Source organism: Rosa chinensis, chromosome 2, assembly GCF_002994745.2.
Source record: "Rosa chinensis cultivar Old Blush chromosome 2, RchiOBHm-V2, whole genome shotgun sequence".
Classification (NCBI taxonomy): domain Eukaryota; kingdom Viridiplantae; phylum Streptophyta; class Magnoliopsida; order Rosales; family Rosaceae; genus Rosa; species Rosa chinensis.
The window spans coordinates 74,803,829-74,827,375 of record NC_037089.1 but is presented as its reverse complement, the minus strand read 5'-3'; the positions used below and the strand labels follow the sequence as shown (position 1 = coordinate 74,827,375).

At 38.1% G+C, this 23,547-nt stretch overlaps 3 protein-coding genes and 1 pseudogene across 4 annotated transcripts; all 4 read right to left on the bottom strand.

Moving 5' to 3' along the window:
- Positions 1-470: 470 nt before the first annotated feature.
- On the bottom strand, positions 471-5,919 carry LOC112185051 (calcium permeable stress-gated cation channel 1). 2 transcript variants are annotated; one of them, XM_040515751.1, is made up of 12 exons: positions 5,679-5,919; positions 4,650-4,997; positions 4,343-4,489; positions 3,769-3,904; positions 3,178-3,279; positions 2,933-3,052; positions 2,750-2,830; positions 2,258-2,598; positions 1,910-2,155; positions 1,423-1,747; positions 1,098-1,331; positions 471-958 (listed from the first exon to the last, which is right to left on the bottom strand). In XM_040515751.1, the coding sequence occupies exons 2-12, from the start codon at positions 4,958-4,960 to the stop codon at positions 698-700; spliced, it is 2,304 nt and encodes a 767-aa protein (XP_040371685.1). In that variant the 5' UTR covers positions 4,961-4,997; positions 5,679-5,919; the 3' UTR covers positions 471-697. The 2 variants fall into 2 exon arrangements, with proteins under 2 accessions (XP_040371685.1, XP_024179028.1); XM_024323260.2 differs by lacking the exon at positions 5,679-5,919 and adding an exon at positions 5,277-5,580.
- A 4,028-nt stretch (positions 5,920-9,947) lies between these two features.
- LOC112187275 lies at positions 9,948-12,500 on the bottom strand. Its single transcript, XM_024326014.2, has 3 exons — positions 12,164-12,500; positions 10,469-11,767; positions 9,948-10,344 (listed from the first exon to the last, which is right to left on the bottom strand). Exons 1-3 carry the CDS (start codon positions 12,344-12,346, stop codon positions 10,117-10,119), a joined length of 1,710 nt encoding a protein of 569 aa, XP_024181782.1. The 5' UTR covers positions 12,347-12,500; the 3' UTR covers positions 9,948-10,116.
- A 4,321-nt stretch (positions 12,501-16,821) lies between these two features.
- On the bottom strand, positions 16,822-19,113 carry LOC112184990 (annotated as a pseudogene).
- Positions 19,114-20,574: 1,461 nt separating this feature from the next.
- LOC112187570 (ribonuclease 3-like protein 3) lies at positions 20,575-22,714 on the bottom strand. Its single transcript, XM_024326423.2, has 3 exons — positions 22,121-22,714; positions 21,195-21,338; positions 20,575-21,107 (listed from the first exon to the last, which is right to left on the bottom strand). The coding sequence occupies exons 1-3, from the start codon at positions 22,520-22,522 to the stop codon at positions 20,760-20,762; spliced, it is 894 nt and encodes a 297-aa protein (XP_024182191.1). The 5' UTR covers positions 22,523-22,714; the 3' UTR covers positions 20,575-20,759.
- Between the last annotated feature and the right edge of the window lie 833 nt (positions 22,715-23,547).

Below are 23,547 nucleotides of genomic sequence, written 5' to 3'. Positions count from 1 at the left end.
GCTCCAGATTTTCTGCCCAGCCCTGGCTTGAAGATGCAGCTAGCTCATAAATGTATGGGCGTATGGCTTATACGAGGGGATAATTAATCAGTGCAAACAGATTTGAAAAGACTAGCATTTTATACTACATTTAGAGCTTCGATTGGAAGCTCAATCTCCGGCAAGATGAAAAATGCCCTCTTGTCTTTTGCAATCTGAGATCACCTAATAGATCTTAAGTCACTTGCACCGCCGGTCACAGAACAATTTTCATCTAAAAAATGTGATCCCTAGATTCCCTACAAAAATGTGATCATTTTTATGCATTATCGGTGCATAAAAGGGATCACATTTTTTTGCGCTTCACACTTAAAAAAAAAATCACAAAAATTGGATATCATTTAACCATTTGATTTTTCCGAGTTGTTGATGTAGTTGCTGGTGGTTTTCTTTGGTTGCCCTTAATGATTTGCAAGCTATTTGATAATGGCTAGACAAGCATTACCAAGATAAACACAATGATTGCAGCAAAGATCTATAAATTGCAGTTGCTACAAAATCTTCTAAAAAGTCTACCCCTTGGACGTTGATATCGAATCCAAAAACCAAAAGCCCTACATTTTCCTTGTTTGTGTTGCTATAGTCCTAACGCCCTGTATCTACACTTCTGAACTGTCTTGAGCCCCAAATGTACAGACAACAAAGAATTAAACGCACTCTAAGGCTGGATCATGAGAACATCTTCAGCTTGGGACGATGATATTGAACCACTATATTTGCTGGGCACGGGTGTGTTCCTTCGAGACTGGCGTTTCGTTGGGACAACGACAGGCTCCTGCTCCAATTCTTCGGAAGCTCCATCACTGTCGCTGTCATCTGCAACCTTGAAAACTGGGTGAATGTATGCACTTTGAAGGAAGCCTTTTAAGTTCAGATTAGGCTCTCTCGCACGTTCTAATGTATCTTTCCTCATTGCTTCCTGAAATTCACCATACAAAAAGATTTAAAGAACAATGCTAAGTGTTCATGCACATGTTTAAGCATCAGAAGTAAAGGCTTTGACTCATTTTATTCAATTGAGTCAATCTATAAAGAACAATGTGTAGCAATAGTCAAACCTGTAATGGATTCTTTTTGAAAGCAGGTTCATAACGGCCTTTGCAAAATAGATGGAACCATATGGTTAACACCGGGAGTGTGATGAGCAATGGAGTTGACTGAGCAGCTTCCTTTGTACTTATTAATCCCATCAGTAGTAGTTGCGACACAACCAGTGCTGTTATGATTCGCCCATGGACATCTGGCCAGAATGCTGCAGCACTCTCATACTCTTGATTGTAGACATTTATAATCTAGAATAATACAAAAATACTCTGTCAAGTGATTGCACATCATTTAACCAATAAAAGCAAAAAACCCATCTCTAGGAATTATAAAATTTACCTGATGACGATAAACAACATATGCCAGGCCAAAGAATACTATTATGAAAGGAAGTAGGATTGGGGACACCACAGCATAAACAAGGCCAAGTAGGAAATAGAGTTGTATCTGTGGTTCACCAGTGTTGAACCCAAGGGTTCCTGGATCCATGGCCTCTTCCCTATCCTTTTCAGTCTTCACCAAGAAGGTGTTCTTTAAGTGGTACATGATCAATGGCTTCAACCTTAGAATCTCGCCAGCAACCCCAGCCCACCCATCAACCATAATATAAGTTATAAAGAAGGTCGCCTTCATTGGAATTGAAACACCAATTGTAATTGGGATACTGCACAAACGGCCAACTAATTTAATACTATGCACATAAGGTGTAGTGAGGCAATACTCAATCGAAAAATAAATGACTTTCAAAGTTAAGCTACTCAAGAAATGATTCATGGACCAATTGAATTGCAAGTAAAAAGTAAAGGGGGTAAATGTAAGGTCATACTCATTCGCAGATTGGTGGAGGAACTTATCCAATTGTTGAAACGCAGTTCCAGTGATTATGCTCCCGAGAAATACGTTAATAAATTGGAAAATGTAATATCTAGTAGCAGATCTCCTCTCTAAGGCTGATATACTAGTAAATCCTTCAAATTTGGACATTATCATCAATATGGAAGGAAGAAATATCAGAAAAAGCTTCAAAGCAATTCCAGGGAGGAAGCCTTGAATAAATGACTTTATGAATTTCCTGCATGAAAAATAGGATACTGTTAGTATAGTCAAAATATATGTCCAAGTGTACAGTAAAAAAGATATTACAAATGAAGGTGTTTATAAAGAAAATACTCACACTTCAACAATGGTCTTTAGAAAGGGGGCTGCTCTCTCAATACCCTCAATGTTTGCAAGGGACTGAACAAGTGCGATGGGTATCATGAAAAAGAAGGTGAGGAAGAAGAAAGCAACAAAAACTATAAGCCTCCTAATTGTCAATGAAACATATGGAATTGCCAGGTTATCCCAATAAACATCACGAGGTTCTGGAGCCCACTGAGTCAACCATATAGTTGGATTTCTGGTTTGTTGAGTTTGTGCGCAAACAGCAGCACCCCATCGAGTTTTGAAGGACACAAACGCTGATGGCATAATAGATTTAGGGTTATTTGTAATCTTGTCTCTCTCTGAGGATATCTGTCAATAGTACATGTGAAGAAGAAAATGTATAAGTAATCAAATGCTTTCAATGAATAATGACCTACAAAATTATTTGCCTTATTAACTGTTCTTTAGTATCAGATAGACGAAACACAGAGCAAGTGAGATGGAAATAATTGATGCTTACCTCTTTTGATAGCCTGTCAACCTCAGATGTATAATGATCAATTCCATCCACTCTCTTACCCAAAAGACCAAGAAATCCAGTCTGCTCACAAGACATTGTTAGCATAAATGAGAAAAGAGAAGGAAACAAAAAGGAGAGAGGAGAAAAGAATCAGTGAATACCATGTCATCAAGAATATGATACCTTTGTTAATGGTCTTCTTGATGGATTTCTTGAAAATTTAAGTTGATAGTAGTCGAGCCAATTCTGAACTTTCTTCTTCTCATTGACTAATTTAGAAAGTTTATTTGCATTGTAAACAACCTGCATTCAAATACTTCAGTAAGAAATTAGGGGAAAACAGAACATAGAATAAGAACAGGTTGTTGAAATTATCCAATTTTAACAAATACACTCAGTTGTGCTCAGCAAAAGCTAAAGGATTAAACCTGATGAGTGAGATAATGATCTGGGTGGTTAACAAGAAAAAAATGTTCCACAAGCTGACTGACTGTTTCATCAGGATCTGGTGGCACATTTCTAACCAGTACCTATAGCAAATTCACAAATATTATTTCACAAGAGTTAGAATTCCAAAATATTGGTCTAAGACTCTAAATTAATGATTAATAAGTGAAAAAAAAGACGTGTGTCATAAAAGAAGGCTTATTAAATGAAATGTCACATTGGTTCTTGTTTGAGAAGCAGAAAACCATTCAATCAATAATTAAATGTTCGAATGAAGCAGAATAGTACATCGAACATTTTAACAACTTCTTACGGTCTTACCAAATCTCCTCATAAATTAATGTTCTTTACAACAGCACAAATAATTTAGTTCAAGTAGATTAACATGGACAGGTGGTGACTTTTTCCCCCTCTTCTAATAAATCTAACATGAAAGGAAGCCATTTTGGGTCAATAGATTTAACCCCTTGACCCCAGTCCATACATCTACATATGTAGTGTCTGACTACTGTGCATCAATGGCAACTTACTCATCACATCAGCTAAAACATAATGTGTCAAGTGAATCTTACCGTGAACTGATCAGGGCGCCGTTGTTCTGATGCAAGAAAGTGCAATCTCATTGTTGCAACGATCTCATACTCCCTATTCAAAACATAGCATGTCCAGAATGTAAAAGCATAGGCCATTACTAAATGAGTCCAAAATCTGCACCAAATGGTAAATAATCATCAGAAGGTGAACTCCTTAGACTAGTACCCCTAGACAATCAGATTCCAGTAATCAAATGACAGTGCATGTAAAACCGCACTGATTATCATTCTGATTTATTTGACAGAGATTGTTTCTATAACCCCTCCCAAATTCATAGTACAAAGAACGTACAATTGAATTTTAAAAAGTGGTGCATTCTTTGCATGTCATTGCATATTAGCTTGAAATGCAGATCAATGTCAGTTGAAAACAATGAAATGTTAAGAAAATTTATGGCTGACAAGTCTCCAAGGGTTAAAAGTTCTATAGAATCAGAAATTGTGTGTAAATTCATGCACATATAGCACCATGTACACTCGGAATAAACAGAAAAAACAAAATTACGATAAAAAAACAGATTAAATGGAGCTCAGTATATAGTGTGTTGCATACCTATGAGATCCAAGAGGAACATTTGAAATAGAAAGCTCATCTAGGTTGCTGTAAACTAAATTTGACTTCTTTAGGGTGCTGTTAGTCCAATTGACAGGGACCATGACTGAAAACGCCAGAAATGCAATAGGAACAAAAATCTTTAGCCTGCATTTTAATGACCAGAAACCAAATCAGTCAGAGAAGAAAAACATATGAATCATATGGACAGAGAAAACAAACTGGCACTGCAAAAATGAATTCCATACAAGGATAAAAGTTGCTAGAGATGATTCGATTTGACAATGTACATGAAAGACACACATACCCTGTCAAGTAAATCCTCAGGTAAACTACAGAGTCCAACCCTGCATGTGCAACTAGCTCAGGTTCCGGCATTTGCAATGCGGCAGGCATCCAATTCAGAAACCTCACATATGACCTGTAGTCCAAATTCACAAATTTGGTTACAAGTGCCCCGCCCAACGGACTGGCCCTCAGTCCTTTGAGATACCATTTCGGAAAGTAGACCCTATCGTTCACAGGTTGAAGCCGGAGTATGGCAAACGCCACAAAGAAAGCAAATGCAGTCAGAATATTGATTGCTGCTGCAACTCCTATATCACCCAGTGTAGCCATAACTTGCTTCAAAGGAATGTATCTGAATTATAGCCTCCTGTAAAATTAAGGATCAAGAAAAAGTTTAAATCTTTTCGATTAACTACTTAGCTTCAACAACATAAAGGCCCCATTGGTTTTCAATCTACCATACACAGAATCGATTCAACTTCTCAAAATCCAAACACTTTACAGTTAAACAACATCAAATCAAGTACAGAATTCAAGCCATGATCTTTTTCAGTGATTGCATCACACACACACATTGGATCAATTTGCTTTACTTTTTAGCAACCAAAACAGCACGAAAACAATCAAAGATTCAATCTTTTCTTACCAACTGAACTCACTCCTTCTTCACAAACCCCCTTCAACAGCACCAAAACGGCGGCGTTTCTTCTCAGAATGCAAGAAAAGAAAAAGCTTGAACCGGAAGAAAGAAAAAAAAAAGCAATGAACAATGAGAGAGACCGAGTTGGGGCCTGGGGGATTCAAGAAAAGACAAAACCGGTGCTGTTGTTTTAGAAAGTGACCAAATTATACGTTTTTGCGAAAAGTCGTGATTGTGTCGCTAAGAAAGGGAGTGAGGACGGTGGTGGTGGTGGTGGTGGTTACTAGTTACTAAACAGTCCCGTCGGTTTTATTTTCCCACTTTATAAAGTTGAATACTTGAATAGACATTAATTTCATGATTAATTAGCAACTTGAATGTGTTTAAAAAAAATCAAATTCATGGTACCTGGGACCAGCAAGTTTTGTTTGTCGGTATCCCAAAACGTTGATAGGTGTCTCTCACTGGTGAATCTAAAACGCTGGCCCTCACTCCCTCTCACTCTAACGGCTACTTTTTTCTGTGTTTTTTTTTTCTTCTGTGCATGAAGCTTTTTTTGACTAGTGGAGGTGATCTACTATTCTGGGTATGAATGCTCTGAATTTTTCTGAAGCAAAATTTTAAGTGTTGGGTTTATTTGCTTTTGGCCTACTTTTTGCCGACTGTGGACTAAAAAAGAAAGGCGAAAATGGTGGGGAGGTGGTGGACTTTTAGGACTACCGAAATTCTATGACTTGTTCTTTGCGTCCTTCTTCTTCTTTTTTCTTTAATTATTTTCCTAATTTTTAGTAGTATTTTAGGCCTGGAATAAGAATGATATCACTTTGGTCATCAAGGTGGAGACTGGTGGATCTGTGTTGATTATTTTATCATCAAATACAGTTAATTGGTAATTGAATAGTCAAATTGATTATCTTGTCATTTCGTGTAGTTAAATACGGAATCGATCGATTTCATTCGTCATGCACAGTGACTTGACACTAACTTTATCTGGTGGAAAATCATAGTAATGCTCTCGTCCAACTGCTACGTTACAAGTTTGTATACCATCTAATGCTTATAAGCTGCCAATTTCATGTCTGGAGTTCGATTCGTTCGTGTAACAAATCATAGGTGTGGGACCGACCACAGTGCTGGCCGGCAGGGATTAATTGCAAACCAAACTGAAAGTGAAGGAGGAGAAGCAACGTTTCCTAGTTTTCAATTTTCGTGAGATTCAACTCCATTTGGCAGTTGCACAAAAATCCAATAAAAAGAGAAAAGTAAATCGAGTCCACTGCAGAATGTTGGTTGTGCGTGTCTAAATTCCCATTCTTGGTATCTTAGCAAGAAATTTAGGGAATGGGAAAGCTATGAAACTCCCATGGCTGCATGTTATATGCAGGGACGGAGCTACTCAAGGGCCTGCAGGGGCCATGACACCCCTTAACTTTTTGACTTCATATGTAATTGTTGCTTGTAATCTAGTTGACTTGAGTTTCTACACATACAATTATTAATATTGGCACCCCCCAGTTCTCCACGTGATTGGCTTCACATGAAAAAGTAATTGGTCTCACCTATTTTTTGATTGGTTAGTTTGGAATAATAGTAAATAATAAAAAAATAATTTAATTTAGAAGCAGAAGCATGACTAGAAGTTAGTTGGAGCACGCCTGTTGCACCTTGGTATTTGGAGAACGCCTCCCTAGAGCACGCCTTGTTTAATCTAATCATTTTAATATTTTTTAAATATTTTTTTTAATATTTTTTTTATCCATCTTACATTGGCCCCCCTCGTTTGTGATCTCTGGCTCCGTCCCTGGTTATATGTCAGAGCCATTATTTTCTAACCGATTTCCATTGAACCTAACCATTCTTATTTCTTTGGTAAGTTACATTGATTATAAAAAGGCCCATAGAGAAACTTCATGTGAGGTCCAATACTTTCACATTGCAATCCTCAAAGATAAATCTGAGTTCCATTCTGTATTGACAAAAAGCAAGATCCTCTCATTGAATGACAGTTCAATTAGTCCAAGCAATTGAAAACATCTTGGCCTTCCCCATTTCTGGACTAGTTGAATTTGATTCGTCCTTCAACCATTCTTACGTTGACTTTCATGCTTCAATATGAATTAAAGGAAGCAACCAATCAAATAAACCTAAACAAGTTGATGCAAAAATGTTGTGGATAAAGCATGAGAAGCTAATTATTAACATCTCACTACATCTGAAACAAAAACGACAAACAGTTTGGCACGTTTTCTTATAGTGCTGTATATGAATTGTTCAGCTCATTCTGGCATGGAAACTTTTTGGGTTTAGCGTGTAGAACATATATAGCATTGTCACTTTTGATGTCTGACCTGGGCTCTATATTCAGGTGATGAATAATTGAATATGAACATTAGTACATATTATATCTATTGAAATGAAGGGAACTCATATTCAGATAAGATACCATTGATTTTCATATGCATGCATGGAGTCCAGTCTCATTTGTTATTTAAGATGTTTGGCAACGGATGCTATCATCCAATAATGATGACCAAAGTGCTCAATCGTCCTACTTCCCATAACATAAAAATGTATGTTGTATATCTTGCTCTGAGCAGTTAAACATAGATCGAGCATCATCTATTCATATATTCAAATGATGAATATGAAAGCATACAAATCAATTAAAAGCGAAATCAATCAAAGAAAAGAAAACCTACTGTAGTACTCGTGCACGAGGGCACTAATGAGGGCATGTGTGGCAGCTAATTCCTTAGCACTCTGCACTTGACATGCAAGACATCGCTCTCCTCAGTGGTAATTATTTCATATTCATATGTTTGAGTAAAACATAGGGGTTGTCCAGAGCCATCGTGAGCAAGTTGGACTTTTTGACCTCCTAGATGGAGAAAACTCCATTCAGCTATGCGCCCAAAATCACTAGGCAACAGTGGCAGCAAGGGCAGAGGTTGCATATGTTTGAAAGAATCACATTCCTGCGACAAGAGGACAACTTGTATCTCTTGCTCAACCTTTTCGTCAAAACTTGTATATCCTCCCCCGTCACAAGCGAAGATTAGGTAACCATCGTGGCCATGTTGCCACAACTCGATTAGCAACATTTCAGCATCATCCACTGTATCAGCTACGTTTAACTCTGTCCATCATTGTTCGGGCCGGGTGACGTCAAACCGGAAAGCTCCGCCACACTCCCGAGCCAAACGAAGTATATTGGGGCCGGCTACTAGATACCTTAAGTTAATTTCAGGTAAGATAGCATCGCGGACGCGGAATCACATGGAGGCAGCTCCAGTGGCAGCCACTTTGAGTGATCAGGGTCGAAAACCTCGAAAGACTCGCAGCAAATGAATGGTGTAGTTACCTACATCGCCTTCCAGCTCTCCCAAGAATAGGAACGTTCACGCAATCGATAGAGTCTGCCTTCCAACTTTAGATGCGACTCCCACTCCACAAGTCCCTCGTCTGTCTTCTTCGGTAGTGCATTCCACAAACTAGAAGCCGGTTCCTTTTGCAAGCTTTCTCTGTGAAGTTTCCTCACTTGTGTCTAATCTTTTTCTTTCACTGCTTTCTACTCCGTAACTACTGGTGCCAAAGTGGTAGAGTTTCTCCGGATTAAACCTGCTCGCTGCTTCTCTTTTGATTCCACCCATCGTCGCCACACCCCGCCGGACGCATAGCCTCATCGCCGCCTCCATCGGGATCCGCAATTTTCGACCACCTTAGGGGGCTCAGTTTTCTTTCTCCGCTCCAAGCTCCGACTTTTGCTTAAAAATACAAAACAGTCAACATTGGCCAGGATACCCGGCCAAGGACTCTGGCCTCTACCTTTCCTTCTCCCTCTTCTGATAGATTTTTTTTAGAGGCCCAACAATTATTAGGAGAAAAAAAGACAAATGACCGTTGAGTCATGATCCGTTCGACACTTAATTCGTTTACTTTTTAAAAATATCACTTAACTCACTCATATTTTGTGGAAATGAGTTGTGCAAAATACATTTATTAAAATGAGTGAGTTAAGTGATATTTTTAAAAATGCAGTGAGTTAAGTAACGAGTTATAACTCAATCACAATATGTGATGTTTTCCTTAATTATTTGTTCAGAGGTGAGATTGACATCTGTTTTTTCAAAGCAAACTCTACTCTATTTTCATGTTTACTGAAAAGTTATTAAGGGGGCGTGGTTTGTAAAAAATGAGGTGCCAATTTCAATCCCCATTAGTTAGTATAATTTCGATCAATCCCCATTAGTTTGCATCCAGATCCTCACATTCACACGTGCTTCTCTATCATATCATTTATATATAAAAAAAATAAATAAATAAAAAGATGTTTTTTCTTGAGGAGATTTATAAAAAAGATGTTGAAGATGCTCTAATTCAGTGAATACTAAACCCTAACTCTTTAGATCTAGGAATATTTATCTTAGGAAAAATGTGATTTACAGTGGACTGACCGGACTCCATTGAAGTATCTTTCTTTTCTAATTTAGGCCTGCACCAAAGAATGTTGGTCGTGCAGATCTATATTTTTATTCTTCAATTTTTTTTTTTTGGAGAAATTATTCTTGGGCTTCAAGCCGAGAAATTTGAGGAACCAGAGAGCTAACAGATTCACATGGCTGCATGCTATTTGTATTCCATGCAAGAATTCCAATTTCTAACGCAAACGACCCCATATCCATTGAATCTTTGGAACTTCAAGCAATTATAAACTCACTGGTAAAGTTCACATGCACAAAAGGATACAAATAATTCATTTATTCCCTTCAACTTTACAAGAACATAAAACACAACAAGCAGACTTTGACAATGCAGGGGCACTGGCGAGACTCACATTTGGCTCACCTTAGTTCTTTTGATGGACGGCAACGCGGTGGATGTCCATGTCCTTCAACATCACGGAACGCCCACATGAATCACACGGGGCAGTCCTCGACCCACAGACACTCTCATGCTCAGACAATCCTCTTAACTTGTCCCGAACATCAATAGCAGAACTTCCGGCTTGAACCATGTCCCCACAGAATCGACATGGAACAAGGCGCAGGGGGCAAACTGAGGCTTGATGTTGCACCTGCCAACAGGGAAAAGAACATTGTTACATGTTCATAAAGTAATAAATTGATTAACAAGTAACCAGTAAATGAAGATAAAATGTGATGGTGCAGGAAGGAAAGGGGCGGGAAACTATTGCTTACCATCTCTTCCTTCTCAAGCACAATACCACAGGGGCAGTGAAGCGGCTCATGGAACACTTTCATGTGCTTCTCCATCTCTTCCTGATGAAAAGGCTGTCCACATTTTTGACAATGCACATGATTCTTGGCCTCCTCAACCCTAAGAACAACTCCACAACCAGTATGCCGACAAACAACATTGTTTCTGCTACAATATGCTTCATGAAGTGCAATACTCCGACTGGGAATATAACGCTTACAATTCTTACACTCTACAGTATCCACATCCATTGACGATGAGGAAGACGCAACCTTCTGGCCTACCTTCTGATTCCTAACATCTTCAACATTCACAGATACATGGTACTTAGTTTTTCCCTTAAAGCCATAAACACCAAGAGTGTAAGTTCCTGCCTCCAAGCTCTTATCTTTTGAACTAAGGATCAAAGTCTTCGAACCAATGTCATGGGATGACCATTCATGCTGGTGCCTGGTAGGGAATATGAGAGGATGCTTAGATATGTAGATATCACTATCCCCAGAATTTGTCTCTGGTTCTATCCTGACCTCAACTTTGGCATCCCCAGAAGCAATGTTCTCCCAAGTAGCATTATCTATTGAGAACTTGTAATATGTGTAGTGCCCTTCATCGACCATTCCAAATTCCGATTTTCCAAATGTAAGTGGTTTTAGGACATTATCATGAGTGTTCTCCACAGCGGCATCAGGACCAACTATGTCGACTTCAATATCTGTTTCTAGAACAGATACACTTGAAGAGGGTTTTAATTCAAGAACCTGCAACTTATATACCAGGTCCCCATAGTTGACTATAAATATATCATCTTCAGAAAGGGTGGCATGCTGGCGAAGGCTTGTTTCGAGGATGGCCTTGTGGTTAGGCAAGTCTGAGAAGCCTACCCTAAGAGGTTGGAGTTTGGCGTAAGTTCCTTTAGGCAGCCAGACATAGCGAACTTCTATCAAAGGGATTGCTGGTGTATTCCCTGGAAATAAATTCTGCCATACATGAGGAGGAAGCCCAACAAAACCTTCATCAGCTGTGAACTCCAAAACACCTGAATGTGTGCTCCGACACTTTTCCTTTTCATCAACCATGTCCGAAGAACTCTCCTGATGAACTACCGATAACTTAAAATACAATGGTCCCTTATCAAAAGCACCTCCTTCCGACAATTCATTGAAGCATGACGATGGCAGCTTGATCTTATCTCCACTACCCTGACAAGCTACCGCTTCCAACACACGATAAAACACAATTCCTCGTCCCACAAGTAAACTTTCCTGCACTTCTTGATCAACCTAGAAACAACACAAAAGAGAAGGCATTAACTCCCAAGCTACCAATCACCAGAAACAAATTGATCTCAAACTAATTCACTCTCACATTAACTCACAAAGGTCGGCATGCCTACCCCCAACTTTCGGGAGCAAATCATTAACAACATGGAGTATGTATTTTCTTATGCCTTAGGAATTAGAATAAATCTATATCAAATGTGACTTTCCCAGGTTCATCATAGACTTCTGAGCGCAAAAATAGATACCCAAAATGACAGTGATGCATAAAGTCACAATCTTTATCACAATTTCCCATCATTTAATGACGATCAAATCCTAAACAAGCTTAAAATCAAGCAAAGATCAAAACTTTGTATTCAAAACAACTAGAAAAGTAGTGGGATTTTAGAACCGAACCTTAATCTGGGCTTGTTCGGCATCGAAGATGCGTCTGGATCTCTCAGCGTCAAGGGCTTCTCTTTGCTTCCTGGCTTCTTCTTTGGCCTTTCTCTCCCTCTCCAATCTCTTCCTGGCCATCTCTTTCCTCTCGTTCTGCTCCTTGTTCAGCTTCTCTCTCGCTCTCCTCAGCTCGTAATCCATTCTGGGGGTTTTTGGGTTCGTACAATTTCGGAATTGAGAGGTTTTTGTTCTGCACAATTCAGAAACTTCGTGTTGGTTAAGAAATAGGGAATTTCAAGAACGAGGAAAAGGAGAACTTGTAATTTCCTTTCCTTTTGTTCGTGGAAATTGAAAAATATCTTCCAGAAGGATCTGGGCCGTTCTATTATGGGACTAGCAGGCCCAAAAGAAAAAGGAGAAGTGAAGACGTTTTCGATGTGGAATCTCTACACCGTGTTCGGAGAAATTTATAAGCAGCTTAAATTAAAAGCACTAGATAGTCTCGTGATTCATAAAATCGACAGCAACTGCTTTTATTTTAAGCCAGAGCCCTTTTAGAGTCAAAAGCAAAAGCTCACTCTAATGGAAGCAACTTATTTCACATCTTCTAATTCTCAGTTAACTTATCATCGACTTAAAAAGTCAATAGTTTTAAGAAATCAATAGAAGTCTATGAATTTTTTATAGAGTTCATTGGCTTTGAAAAAAGTCTATCATTTAAAAAAAGTCCACAGAAATCCAAATACAATACACTCGCCGGCTCGAGCATAGCCTATTCTGGAAAATGACAATTTTGCCCCCTCCTCCAGTCTCTTGCCTCGACACCTGCCGTACTGCTCAGTGCTATCGTGTCTTTGTTTCTTTCGTTCTACAGAGAGGTGGAGAGAGAGAGTGATGTTGTTTGTTAGCATCTACAACTCCGATTCTATTTTCTTCGCTTCATAGAGAGGTGAAGAAAGCTGTGTTCCTCTAATTACCCGCTGGCTCAGAATTGGACAACCGATGTTTAACCCGCATCTAAGGACTCTTGGCAACATCAGCTCCTCCGGTGCAGTTGATTTGTGGGTAATTGGTTTTGTGCTTGGATTTATTTTTCCTCTTTGTCTTCAATTTGTGTCTCAATCTATTTGGGTTGTGTTTTATCATTGGCAGAGAATGTAAGAGAGGGGAGAGTTGGTAATAATAGGTTCTGCATGTCGTGATTGTATGAGTTTTCCTTCGATTTAGGGTTCCTCAAATTCGATTATATTCTTTACATATGACTAATTTGGGGTTTTGGTGATGCAAGGGTTTACAATTGTCATATTGGGTTTGTCTTTAAGAAGGAGAAGGAAGGCGATTTTTGGATTTGAGTTGAGGAGAGCAGGAGGAACTGCAGGTCAGATACTGAAATACCACTTATGAGGTCTTTTTCTTTATCCCATATGTGATCTTTATATGAAGGTTGTTTTGATTTGTGCTTCAAAAGAGCAAACGATTTATGACTTGCAATAAGAAATGCCATTGTTAGCTGCAATTATTTTTTTCCCCGAATGACTGTTTGCTACAAGTTGATTTGCTAGACAGATGATAGCTTTTGCTTCATAATGTAGATTTGCCTATACTGTGTTTTTTTTTTTTTTGAAAAAAAAAAAAAAAACGTATGAATGTAAAACATTAGAAAAGAAAAATTATAGTTGCAAGTAAACTTTCATTGGGAAAGAGGCAAAGAGCATATGATATCATTAATAAAAACTTAACACACTGAGTATAACAAACTACTATGTATTACTAAACTATCTTATTTTATGACAAAAAAATTGACCTCATCTTGAAAGTATAGAAAGAACTCTTTACATGTAGAACTCTGCAAAAGTCCGCAAGGTTGTTAAAAGCATTGGAAATAGTATCTCCGATCTTTAAAAATTAGGAACCGAGAAATTGCATCCACAAGGATGTTGAGCCTTTAGAGCAGTGGATTGTAGATGCCCATGAGGGGCGAGGGTGCAGCGAATTTACTTAAACTGTTAAAGAAATGCTAGCAACAGAAGCGTCAAATGGTTTAGAATTTCTTGATTTTGGGTGGCACAGTCAATGAGTATATAACTGTTAATCTGTTCATACTATTCCATCTGATTTTGAATATTTGAGATGACCTTTGGAAGCATTTTATCTAGATTTTTTTAACTTATCTTTCAGTTTTTTGTTTTCATTGTAATAACATAACATTGTCTGCATTTGCTAGGGGTTTCAATAAACAGGAACGGTAGGTGGCAGGGTCATTAGGTTATGCTGTTTTCTGTTTCCTTGATGCAGTTTCCCTTCTCTTGAGGTAGAATTGGTTATAACTCTTGCCTCTAGCTCTTTTTACTTGGATGGTTATTTATTTTTGGACCTTTTGCTATGTATTTATACCTGTCTTATTTATAGGAACAACGTTGAGAAAGGGGTGTCTTATTTACAGGTCAGGTTTCGGTCGATCACCCCAATCTCCTTTTCAATCACAGTTGCTGCCCTGTTTTGACATAAGTCCAGTGCGATAGAGCTTATACTTAATATCCAGGTAACCTTCAGATTCCATCAAAAACTAATTTGATGAACTCTGCATATGCTTTTTGGCAAAACCGGAAGGAGTTTGCTAACTTTAATCCTATATGTACTATCATCAATTGTGATCCTTTGTGTAAAGGGTGATATTCAATATATTAATGCAAACACATATCTAGCTAGAGTAAATTGGATGTGCTTTATTTGTTTGTATGTTTCTCTAGGTTGCAACTATTGTGGTGTAAATGATGTTATATACAGCAAAACAAGCATGTGATATAGATATATATGGGGAGTAAACATATAGATATATGTATAGTCTGCTACTGCAGAGGGAGATGGATAGTTATGACAATTGTACAAAAATACTTCAATCACTGGATTACAAAAGTGCATGTAGAAATTGTTCCCCACGCATCCCACTTCACTTTTCACCTTTTTGTGCTATTGTCTTATTCATTTTCATGTGCTTTAGTTATGTTTGAATCAATTTTATGCATCTCTGATTACTGGGACATTAAAATTGAAGATGTATGAACCATATCTTCTACAATTTCAGCAATCAAAAGAAGCATTAGTTTTTTTTTTTTTTAACCAAATTTTAATTGAGATAGAACAACTAAAGTAGTAATTGATATCGCTTCAAATATTGTTTATCTGTCCCGACTTAAACTAAAACATACAAACATCAAATTATTCTTGGTTGGAACAACTTAACAAGTAGTTGATATTACTTCAAATGTTCATGTCAAGGATTCAAGGGAGGTTCCATTGAAATCAAAATTTCTCCGTCTCTTTCTGGATAAAGGTCTTTGCTTCCTCAAACTAAGTTAGTTCAGTTAAAATTTGCATATAAGTTAACTTATAGTAGCAGGCACATAAAGGCTATTATCCAGATCCACGTATTTTGATTAACTGATATGCAAATTTTATCTCCAATGTATTAACTTATTTGATTGTTTCCGTTTTTGGTGTACATGACTTAATAAAAAATATGTGGATCTTGGAGATAATTTTTTTGAATGTCATCATTGTCATGCGTTATTTTGGAAAAAACTATGAGCATAACAATAATTCTCTATGCATTATTCCGAAATTTTCCTCCAATATAAATCATATGTTCTCTGTCATTTATTAAAATCATTGCTGTCCAGCTAATAGATTAATTTTTTGTCTTGATTTTGGTGAAAATTCCCGTGATGCAAGGGTTTATGATTGTTATATTGGATTTGTCATAAACAAGGAGAAGGAATGTGATTTTTGGAATTGCATTGAGGCAAGCAGGAGAGCTGCAGGTTGGTTCTAAATTCTATCATCTTGGTCATTTTGTGTGGCACACAGTAAGCGAGTATACTCATGAATTGAAATACATTTTCAATGACTACCATGAAAGAATTATGAAGAAAATATACACAGGCATTTTTTGAACTACAATATCTTGGTGTGATGTCAAAGATTATCACTATTTTCTTCCGTGTGAGTTTTTAAGTAAGAAGCTCTAGATAATAAACTCAAAACATATATTTCACAACACTTTTTGTGTAAGTAGGACTGTAGGACTGGAGGAAGCAACTTTTTGGACAACCTCTACCACTGATCATCACTAGGCTAACAACTTCTCAGCGTGCATATATGCTGATGGACATCACCACTTATTTTTGACAAGCAGATCAGTCATTTGTTGTAACTAAGTTAGCCTACAAGTAGGACAATCTATTTTTGGCTAAATTTCAGTAAAACATGATGTATGAATTCTTAACGAGATGCTCTATCCTCCTAGACTTTTAGATTTCATTCTAAAACCCGCAGCAACGCGCGGGCATCCATGCTAGTTTTCACAAATGGTGACATTTTCACAAATAACTGCTCCACTAAATTTTTTTTCTCTATGTTTAAGAATGGGATCTCTGTTAATAACTTATTATGATGATTGTAGACAATCAAATTGCTCAGAATTTGTTTTAGTAAATGCAAATAATATGGACGTCAAAACATCTGCTCTTCAGTTCGGGCCAAAAAAAAGAGAAAAAGAAAAAGAAACATATGCTAACATAAACTTAATTAAGAGAAATGAGAGATATCAATGTGAAGATTGTTCATGTTTCAAGAGATGATTCAACAATTGTTTAACGTAGACGACTCAAACAGTTTCATCCGCCCTTTGTTCCAGTTGTGTCTTCGCAGCTTGAGTCTTCTTGTTGTTCCAGTGGGGTTGCCCCTACTACACCGAGAAACATCAATGCAGTGAGAATCCCCATGTAGGCACACCTCCACGACTTTGGCGGTTCCAATATATCAAACCCGTTGAAGATGTTTACTATGCCCAGGACAATTGCAGTGTAACCAAGGGCATAGTGGAACAAATTCCAGAATCGCCTATACTTGTGATCCGGTTTTAGGCCACAAAAGGAACCTAGCTAGCACCTGGACTGTGGCAAGACTCATAAGCGTGATGCCTATGCATTTGTGACCTTTGTATTCGATCCCTGAAGACTTGTGACCCAGCATGAGTCCGGTGACCGAGCCAGCAATTCCACCAAGAGAACCCAAAACTTGGCAAGAAACGTGAACGTAGAACCATGCTGGACCAAACCCTTTGAAATTCCAAGCCACGATAGCTCCGATTGGCATGAGTATACCCCAACTAATGGTGTTCATTATCCCATGGGCGATTTTCATGGTGGATACCGAAGAGTGATGTGTACCGGTTGCTACGACTTTGCCTGAAAGAAAATCCAAGGTGCCATAGGATTTAAGGTTAGGGCCTGACATCGAGTGCATACCTGGTGTGTTACCATGCAGAGGTCCTTGTTGCCATAATTGATTCACAGTTGTAACATTGTTTGGGATCCCTAGGGTGGCAAAGATAACGAAGAAATCGTTTTCGTAAACCGCGGACAAGGTGTAGACAAGAAAGGAGAGGTTCCCTTGCTCCAAGTGAGTGTCGTAGCTTTTTATAGGCGATGAATAAACAGCCATGGTTCCATCGCTTCTTTGAAAAGCAACCAAGGCTTGTGAACCCACCATACCCTTGAGTTCTAGTTTATCGCTCACGTAGCCCATCTTGAATCGCCAACTAGGGTTTCTCTGAATGCAAGGTCTACTGTTCTGTTTGATGGGAAATAATTCCAGGAAATAGTGGAGTTTAGGACTGGTAGATCATTACATGCTGCAAAGGTTTTGTGGTTAGGGAATTGGTGGGTTGAGCAGGGTTGTGCAGTTAGGGTTGAGAGTGAAGAGTGAATGAACAATCTTAGCCATGGTGCAAAAAGAAGGAAGAAATAAGCCTTCGTGTTCAAGTTTTTGAGAATAGTATTTGTTAAGAACAATTCTTAGGTTCACCCCTAGGGTGAATGAGCATATTCACCCTCATTGTCGATTAACGCATAATAACTTTATAATTTTCAAATCCAACCATTCATATTGTATAACGTAATACAAAGATTAGCTTTGTAAAAAATCAATCAAATTGAAGACCTTTCAGTTATTCATTTCTATGAAATACATGGACAGTTCATCATAATAGTAGTAAGTGTTGTTAGAACCATCTATTTGTTTGATTCAATTAGATAATTAAACGATTTCTGATTCGCTTAATTTTTTATAGAGATGATCTTTAAAGGTTAATTTAATATATGGACCATTGGATTATAAATTTATTAAATAAAAGTATGTTAATCGACCATAGAGGTGAATATGCTCATTCACCCTAGGGGTGAACCTAAGAATTGTTTTTTTTTTTTTTTTTTTTTTTGATAATGGAGCCAGTAGGCGAATATATATTCATCAAAAGCCAGAATAGGTCATTACATACCCTTCCGCTGCCATTTACAGACAAGAAGATAGTGGTAGTACCCACAACGGTACATAGAAACATAGACCCACTCATTGTATAATCAATACGTAGACATAGCGGGAATCCCCCTTTGGTACTACGCCGGAGGCGCTAGAAAGATCCGGCCATTCCAACCTAACTCTTTAACCAATAAACCTAGCTGCCTAGGGACCTCAATTGGTGTACACCTAGATCTACTAAGAATTAAGTCGACAAGATCAGACCAAATGCCAAAACTAAATGCACAAAAGTACCTAGACTGTCCCTGAAAAATAGGGACTTATTGAAAGTAATAAAACTACTATCCTAGACAATGCACTAGGGCCAAAACCCTGGCCCAAAACTTGAGCCCAATAGGGTCACCAAAGAGATCACTCAAGCCCATCCTCTTGGTTTGGATCAGTCCACCGGCTCCTCCCAAACCCGTCGTGCAACATGGTCCGACCACGCTCCGTCCGAACATGTCGCCGCGTCACAGTGATCTGCACCGCTCCATCATGTCGAAGCCGCAACATGCATCACCATGGAAACGCCATCCCCGAGGCAGGCCTCGCAATCCCCATCGCCGTCGATCAAGCCTCATGGCGCCGTCGATCAAAGAAGCCATCAGTGGGGAGCAGAAAAACCGAGCTATGCCGTACGACCATCACCTCACCACCATCCCAGCCAAACCATCGAAAGAACCGGAGAGAAATACTTAGACAAAATCCCCTGGGCAGTAGGTCTCCCGTCCGGCAGCAAACCCCAAGGCCACGACGAGACTGAAGGCCAGGCCGAACGTCCGGGTGCCGCCGGATGAGAACGAATTGCAAAACGGAGAGGCCGCCTAGGGTTTCTCAGAGAGAGAGAGAGAGAGAGAGAGAGAGAGAGAGAGAGAGAGAGAGAGTAAAGTTGTGGGGGCCTGACAGTTCTAAGAATTGTTCATTTGTTAATGAAGGGAGTGAGCTTATCTCTGTTTTGTGAATCAGGAAACTAGCCATAGGCCTTCTTAAATATAGGTTTCTTTTACCAAACCAATACGGATTAGGATTTTACCAAACCAATACGGATTAGGATTTTCCCTTATTACTTGATGGTTCGATTAACTGATTAGCCCAAATCAATTAAAAAAATCCCAAAGAAGTCTCAGATCTTGGTCTCTCTTTTTTTTAATAGAAGATCTAGGTCTTTAGCTACTCTAGTTGCTGCAACTTCCTGTGTCATGTTATATTTGTGAAAAGGAATGATTGTTTCTTGAAATATACCTAGCAAAAATTCTAGTTTTTTAGAGCATCTCCAACAGTAGAATTTATTTTTTAGTTAAATTTAGCTAAACTTGTGAATTATAGCTATTGATTTAACAATGTTGCTCCATCAATGATAGCTATTTGTAAGTGATATATTATGTTTCATCGAATCGTAAACTGACATGTGGACAAAAGATGAGAGAGAAATATAACTTTTGCTTTAGCTATGTAGGATTTTCTAGCTAAATATAGCTAGCCAATTTAGCTAAAGTTAAATATAGCTAAGCTATAGCTAGTCTGTTGGAGCTGAATTTTGCTTCAAAAATAGTTGAATATAACTAAAAATTAAATTTAGCTACTCTGTTGGAGATGCTCTAACTATAGCACTTTTAGTTTTAAGTTTAGTAGAACATTTTGCCACTGTTTTTAGTACTATAGTTTACCAAATACTCAGTTGCTTTACTTAACAGTAATTATTCTCATATCACAATATAAGCAACAACCGTACCAAAGTACCAAACTGACCAATATATCTGCTGGGTGGGAAAATTTACAAGACTAATATATATCGAGCTTCTTAGGTAGTGTCACAAGAATTTAGAGCTAGCTCTGAAGAAGAGGGTCTGCCCCAATTGAACCCATTAAAACTCTACCTCTGTGGATTTGTTTGTTCAATTAAATTGACGATATTGGTCTATGCTCGACACCAGCAAATTTACCTAGACACTCAGATTCTGACAAATACCATATCGTTCATTTGATAATGTTATCAAAGTAGTGCAGAACATGTTGTTCAGGTCCATGTAAATCACTATTTGTAAATTGAAAATCTCACAAGGAAAGAGATTGAAAGCATATATTGCTTAGATAACTTTGGTACTACATAGGGGACAACAAATAGGGGCCATCAGATTGGAATTCATTGTTTCTACAATTCACAACATGACAAGTCACAAACTAAAATTCGACATCAAGTTCATCTATGGAAAATGCCTAATATACAGGGACATACACAAACATGCATTACTCAAGCTTGTTCATTAACTTCGAATTCTTCCTCGGATAATTGACTGGTAGGACTCTCTTCTTCTTGCTCTTCATCAGCAGCGTCTTTCTCGCGTAACACCATCCACTTCCACCTGTTGTCCAAAGCATCTTTTGCTGCTCGGTTCTGTGCAACTTCCTTCCGAAGACTGTAGGTACCCCTTCCAACAAATTGACCATCAATTAAACAATCCACAGCTTTGTTTTTCTCCCATGAGTCTACATATTTGAGACTCCGATTGTTCTTTTGACATAACTCATTCAGCTGGGTGTTGAAATGTATTTGTATTGTTTCTGGAGTTATTATCGGCTCCAGCAAGCCCTTGAATACCTTTCAAAACAAATATGAAAATTGCAGTTGTTAGAAATCAAAAGTGCGACTAGCAAAGAAAGTGATGGGTGTGACCATAGAATGTACCTCCCAGACTATGTCTATCGAGTTGCAGTCCATGAAAACTGCCCCGATTGTGGATTCCACAAGATCTGCAAGATCTTTTGGAGCATCAATAAGACCATTGGAGTGCAATGGATAATCGAGAACTGCTCGAGCAAACTCTTGGATCTGTACAAATTTCACTAAAAAGATCAGAGAACAAACACAAAGCTGTTTGAGAAGCTGTTAGTTTCAGTCTCATATAAAAAGAGGACCGTGGTACACTTAAAAAGTTGGCCCAAAGATTAAAGAAAGCAGGCAAAATTACAGAGAGGACACCCAAGGAAGATGTGTATGTCATTCCAATCTTTAGATCTGCATACTTAAATCTAGATGAATCTAGATAGTACGTAGATAGATTGGACCAGTCATACTGTCATCGAAAAAAAGATTGAATGGACCAAACTGTTATTGGCTTATTGCGTGGTAGTTAGGGAACTCCAATGGGGACAGCATGATGTTTTTAAAAGCTTTGCTGGATTGTCAGCTGTCATGAGTCGATGGTAGGTTGCAGTAACCATCACAAAATGTCAAAGTCTAACCGACTCAAACCAAGACTAGAAGATTGTGACTAGTGATTTTTCAGACTCCACAATCCCAAACCATCAAGTCATGCCCCTATAAGACAATTTCCAGATTAAGACTAAAACTCTAATCCTCGGAAACATACCAAATTCTGTAATCAAATCATGCTTGTTCAGGAATTTACTTTTCTTTGTTCACAACAACATAGACCGCAATAATTAGAAATAAAATTTCTAATGTGTTTCAGAGTATGAACATAATACTCTAGAACACTATAGAATACGCCAATCAAAAAAACATTAATCCATATCTATCTAACACATAATTGAAACCTCTAAACCAAATCATTCACTGTTTATATCAAATGGTAATTGCGATTGACTTACTTGATCTTCAAGCAAACGTTTCTTGTGGCGTAGGTAGCGGTGGAACCCGTGTCGGAGGGCCACACGTGCCAGCTTCTCGGTGTCAACATTGGCGGCCCTGAGGCGGGTCAGCTTTCCGGGAGCCAAATCCGGGTACAAAAAGTAATGTTCCCGGCTAAACAACAGATTCAGCACGGCGTCGCCGATGTACTCCAAACGCTCGTAAGAAAAGCTGCACATAAAAGAAGAATGCGTGAAGGCCTCTTCTAGCAGGTTCTTGTTCTCGAATTTGTAGCCTATGATCTCCTCCACTTCATCCAGACTCGGCAGGGACGACTCGGTCAAGGTTGTTGATTCGGTCTCTAACAAGCTCTGTTTCACTTCGTTCATATGAATAGGAGTTTCTTGGGGTTCGGCTCCCATGGTTGGATACACAAATCAGAGAAAAGGATGGAGGAATGAGCTGAAAACTTGTAGTCTTGGACTGGGTATATAAAGGATTATTGAAGGTCAAAACAGAGAAACTTAAGGCGTGACCAATATTAATGATATATTGAAGAATAAATTGCGTCCCAAATAGATTAGTACAATTTGTAAGCAAAAACGTATTAAATGGTATGAAAAGGTCAACTATATCCTTGTATAACTTGGAATACTTTTTTTTTTTTTCGATCGCTTAGTGATCAAGGATTCATAAACGATTTTGAATTTATTATCAACGGATGCATTTTAAACATTAAAGTTACATTCATTTAATCTCGATCTTGAATATTAGATTCTATGGTATGTTATTTCATTGAAAGTTATCATCGATAGGTTACAAGTTTACTACACATACTGAAGAAGTGATGAACAAAAACAAACTCATCAATGTATGGTGATACGATTACCTAACCCAACCTTCACGGTCATATCTCTGAAAAAAAAAATAAAAAAAAAAAAGGGAACTCACTTTATTATGCGCGGTCCACATGCATACAGTCTCCTTTATGTTTAATCTCAATCTTCAATATAGGTCATTAAAAGTTATCGTCGATAGGTTACATACATAGGAGGAAGAATGAATGAACTTTCACGATCAAATCTATGGGAAAAAAAAAAACAAATAAGGGAACTCACTATATTTTTTATGTGTGGTCCACATGCATACAAACTCCTTTATATTTACTAATGTTGGGAGTTTTATATTTTAAAATTCTCAAACAGTTCAAATAACTGAATAAGTAAACATGTCACTAATTAATAAATAAAAGAACATTTTGATTAATTTGAAACTTTGAATATTAGTTTGTTCCTCTTGTGCAATTGTCATCTATTTTGACTTCATTGTAAAAATCATAAAACCCTAGCCGTTTAAATTGAACAAAAAAGGGTGGGGTGTTTGGAGATACATGTATGCCTCTAGTACATCAGCGATTCGTTTATCAAGTATTAAGCTTATTTTTGTA

Excerpts from the sequence above, each read along its gene's own strand:
- LOC112187275 (XM_024326014.2), bottom strand. The coding sequence starts at position 12,346 with ATGGATTACGAGCTGAGGAGAGCGAGAGAGAAGCTGAACAAGGAGCAG. Across the intron at positions 11,768-12,163 it reads CCGAACAAGCCCAGATTAAG|GTTGATCAAGAAGTGCAGGA; the intron begins GTTCGGTTCTAA and ends TGTTGTTTCTAG. Across the intron at positions 10,345-10,468 it reads TGCTTGAGAAGGAAGAGATG|GTGCAACATCAAGCCTCAGT; the intron begins GTAAGCAATAGT and ends CCCTGTTGGCAG.
- LOC112185051 (XM_040515751.1), bottom strand. The coding sequence starts at position 4,960 with ATGGCTACACTGGGTGATATAGGAGTTGCAGCAGCAATCAATATTCTG. Across the intron at positions 3,053-3,177 it reads ATCATTATCTCACTCATCAG|GTTGTTTACAATGCAAATAA; the intron begins GTTTAATCCTTT and ends ATTTGAATGCAG. Across the intron at positions 1,748-1,909 it reads CTCCACCAATCTGCGAATGA|TATCCCAATTACAATTGGTG; the intron begins GTATGACCTTAC and ends CCGTTTGTGCAG.
- LOC112187570 (XM_024326423.2), bottom strand. The coding sequence starts at position 22,522 with ATGGGAGCCGAACCCCAAGAAACTCCTATTCATATGAACGAAGTGAAA. Across the intron at positions 21,339-22,120 it reads AACGTTTGCTTGAAGATCAA|ATCCAAGAGTTTGCTCGAGC; the intron begins GTAAGTCAATCG and ends AAATTTGTACAG. Across the intron at positions 21,108-21,194 it reads CGATAGACATAGTCTGGGAG|GTATTCAAGGGCTTGCTGGA; the intron begins GTACATTCTATG and ends TTGTTTTGAAAG.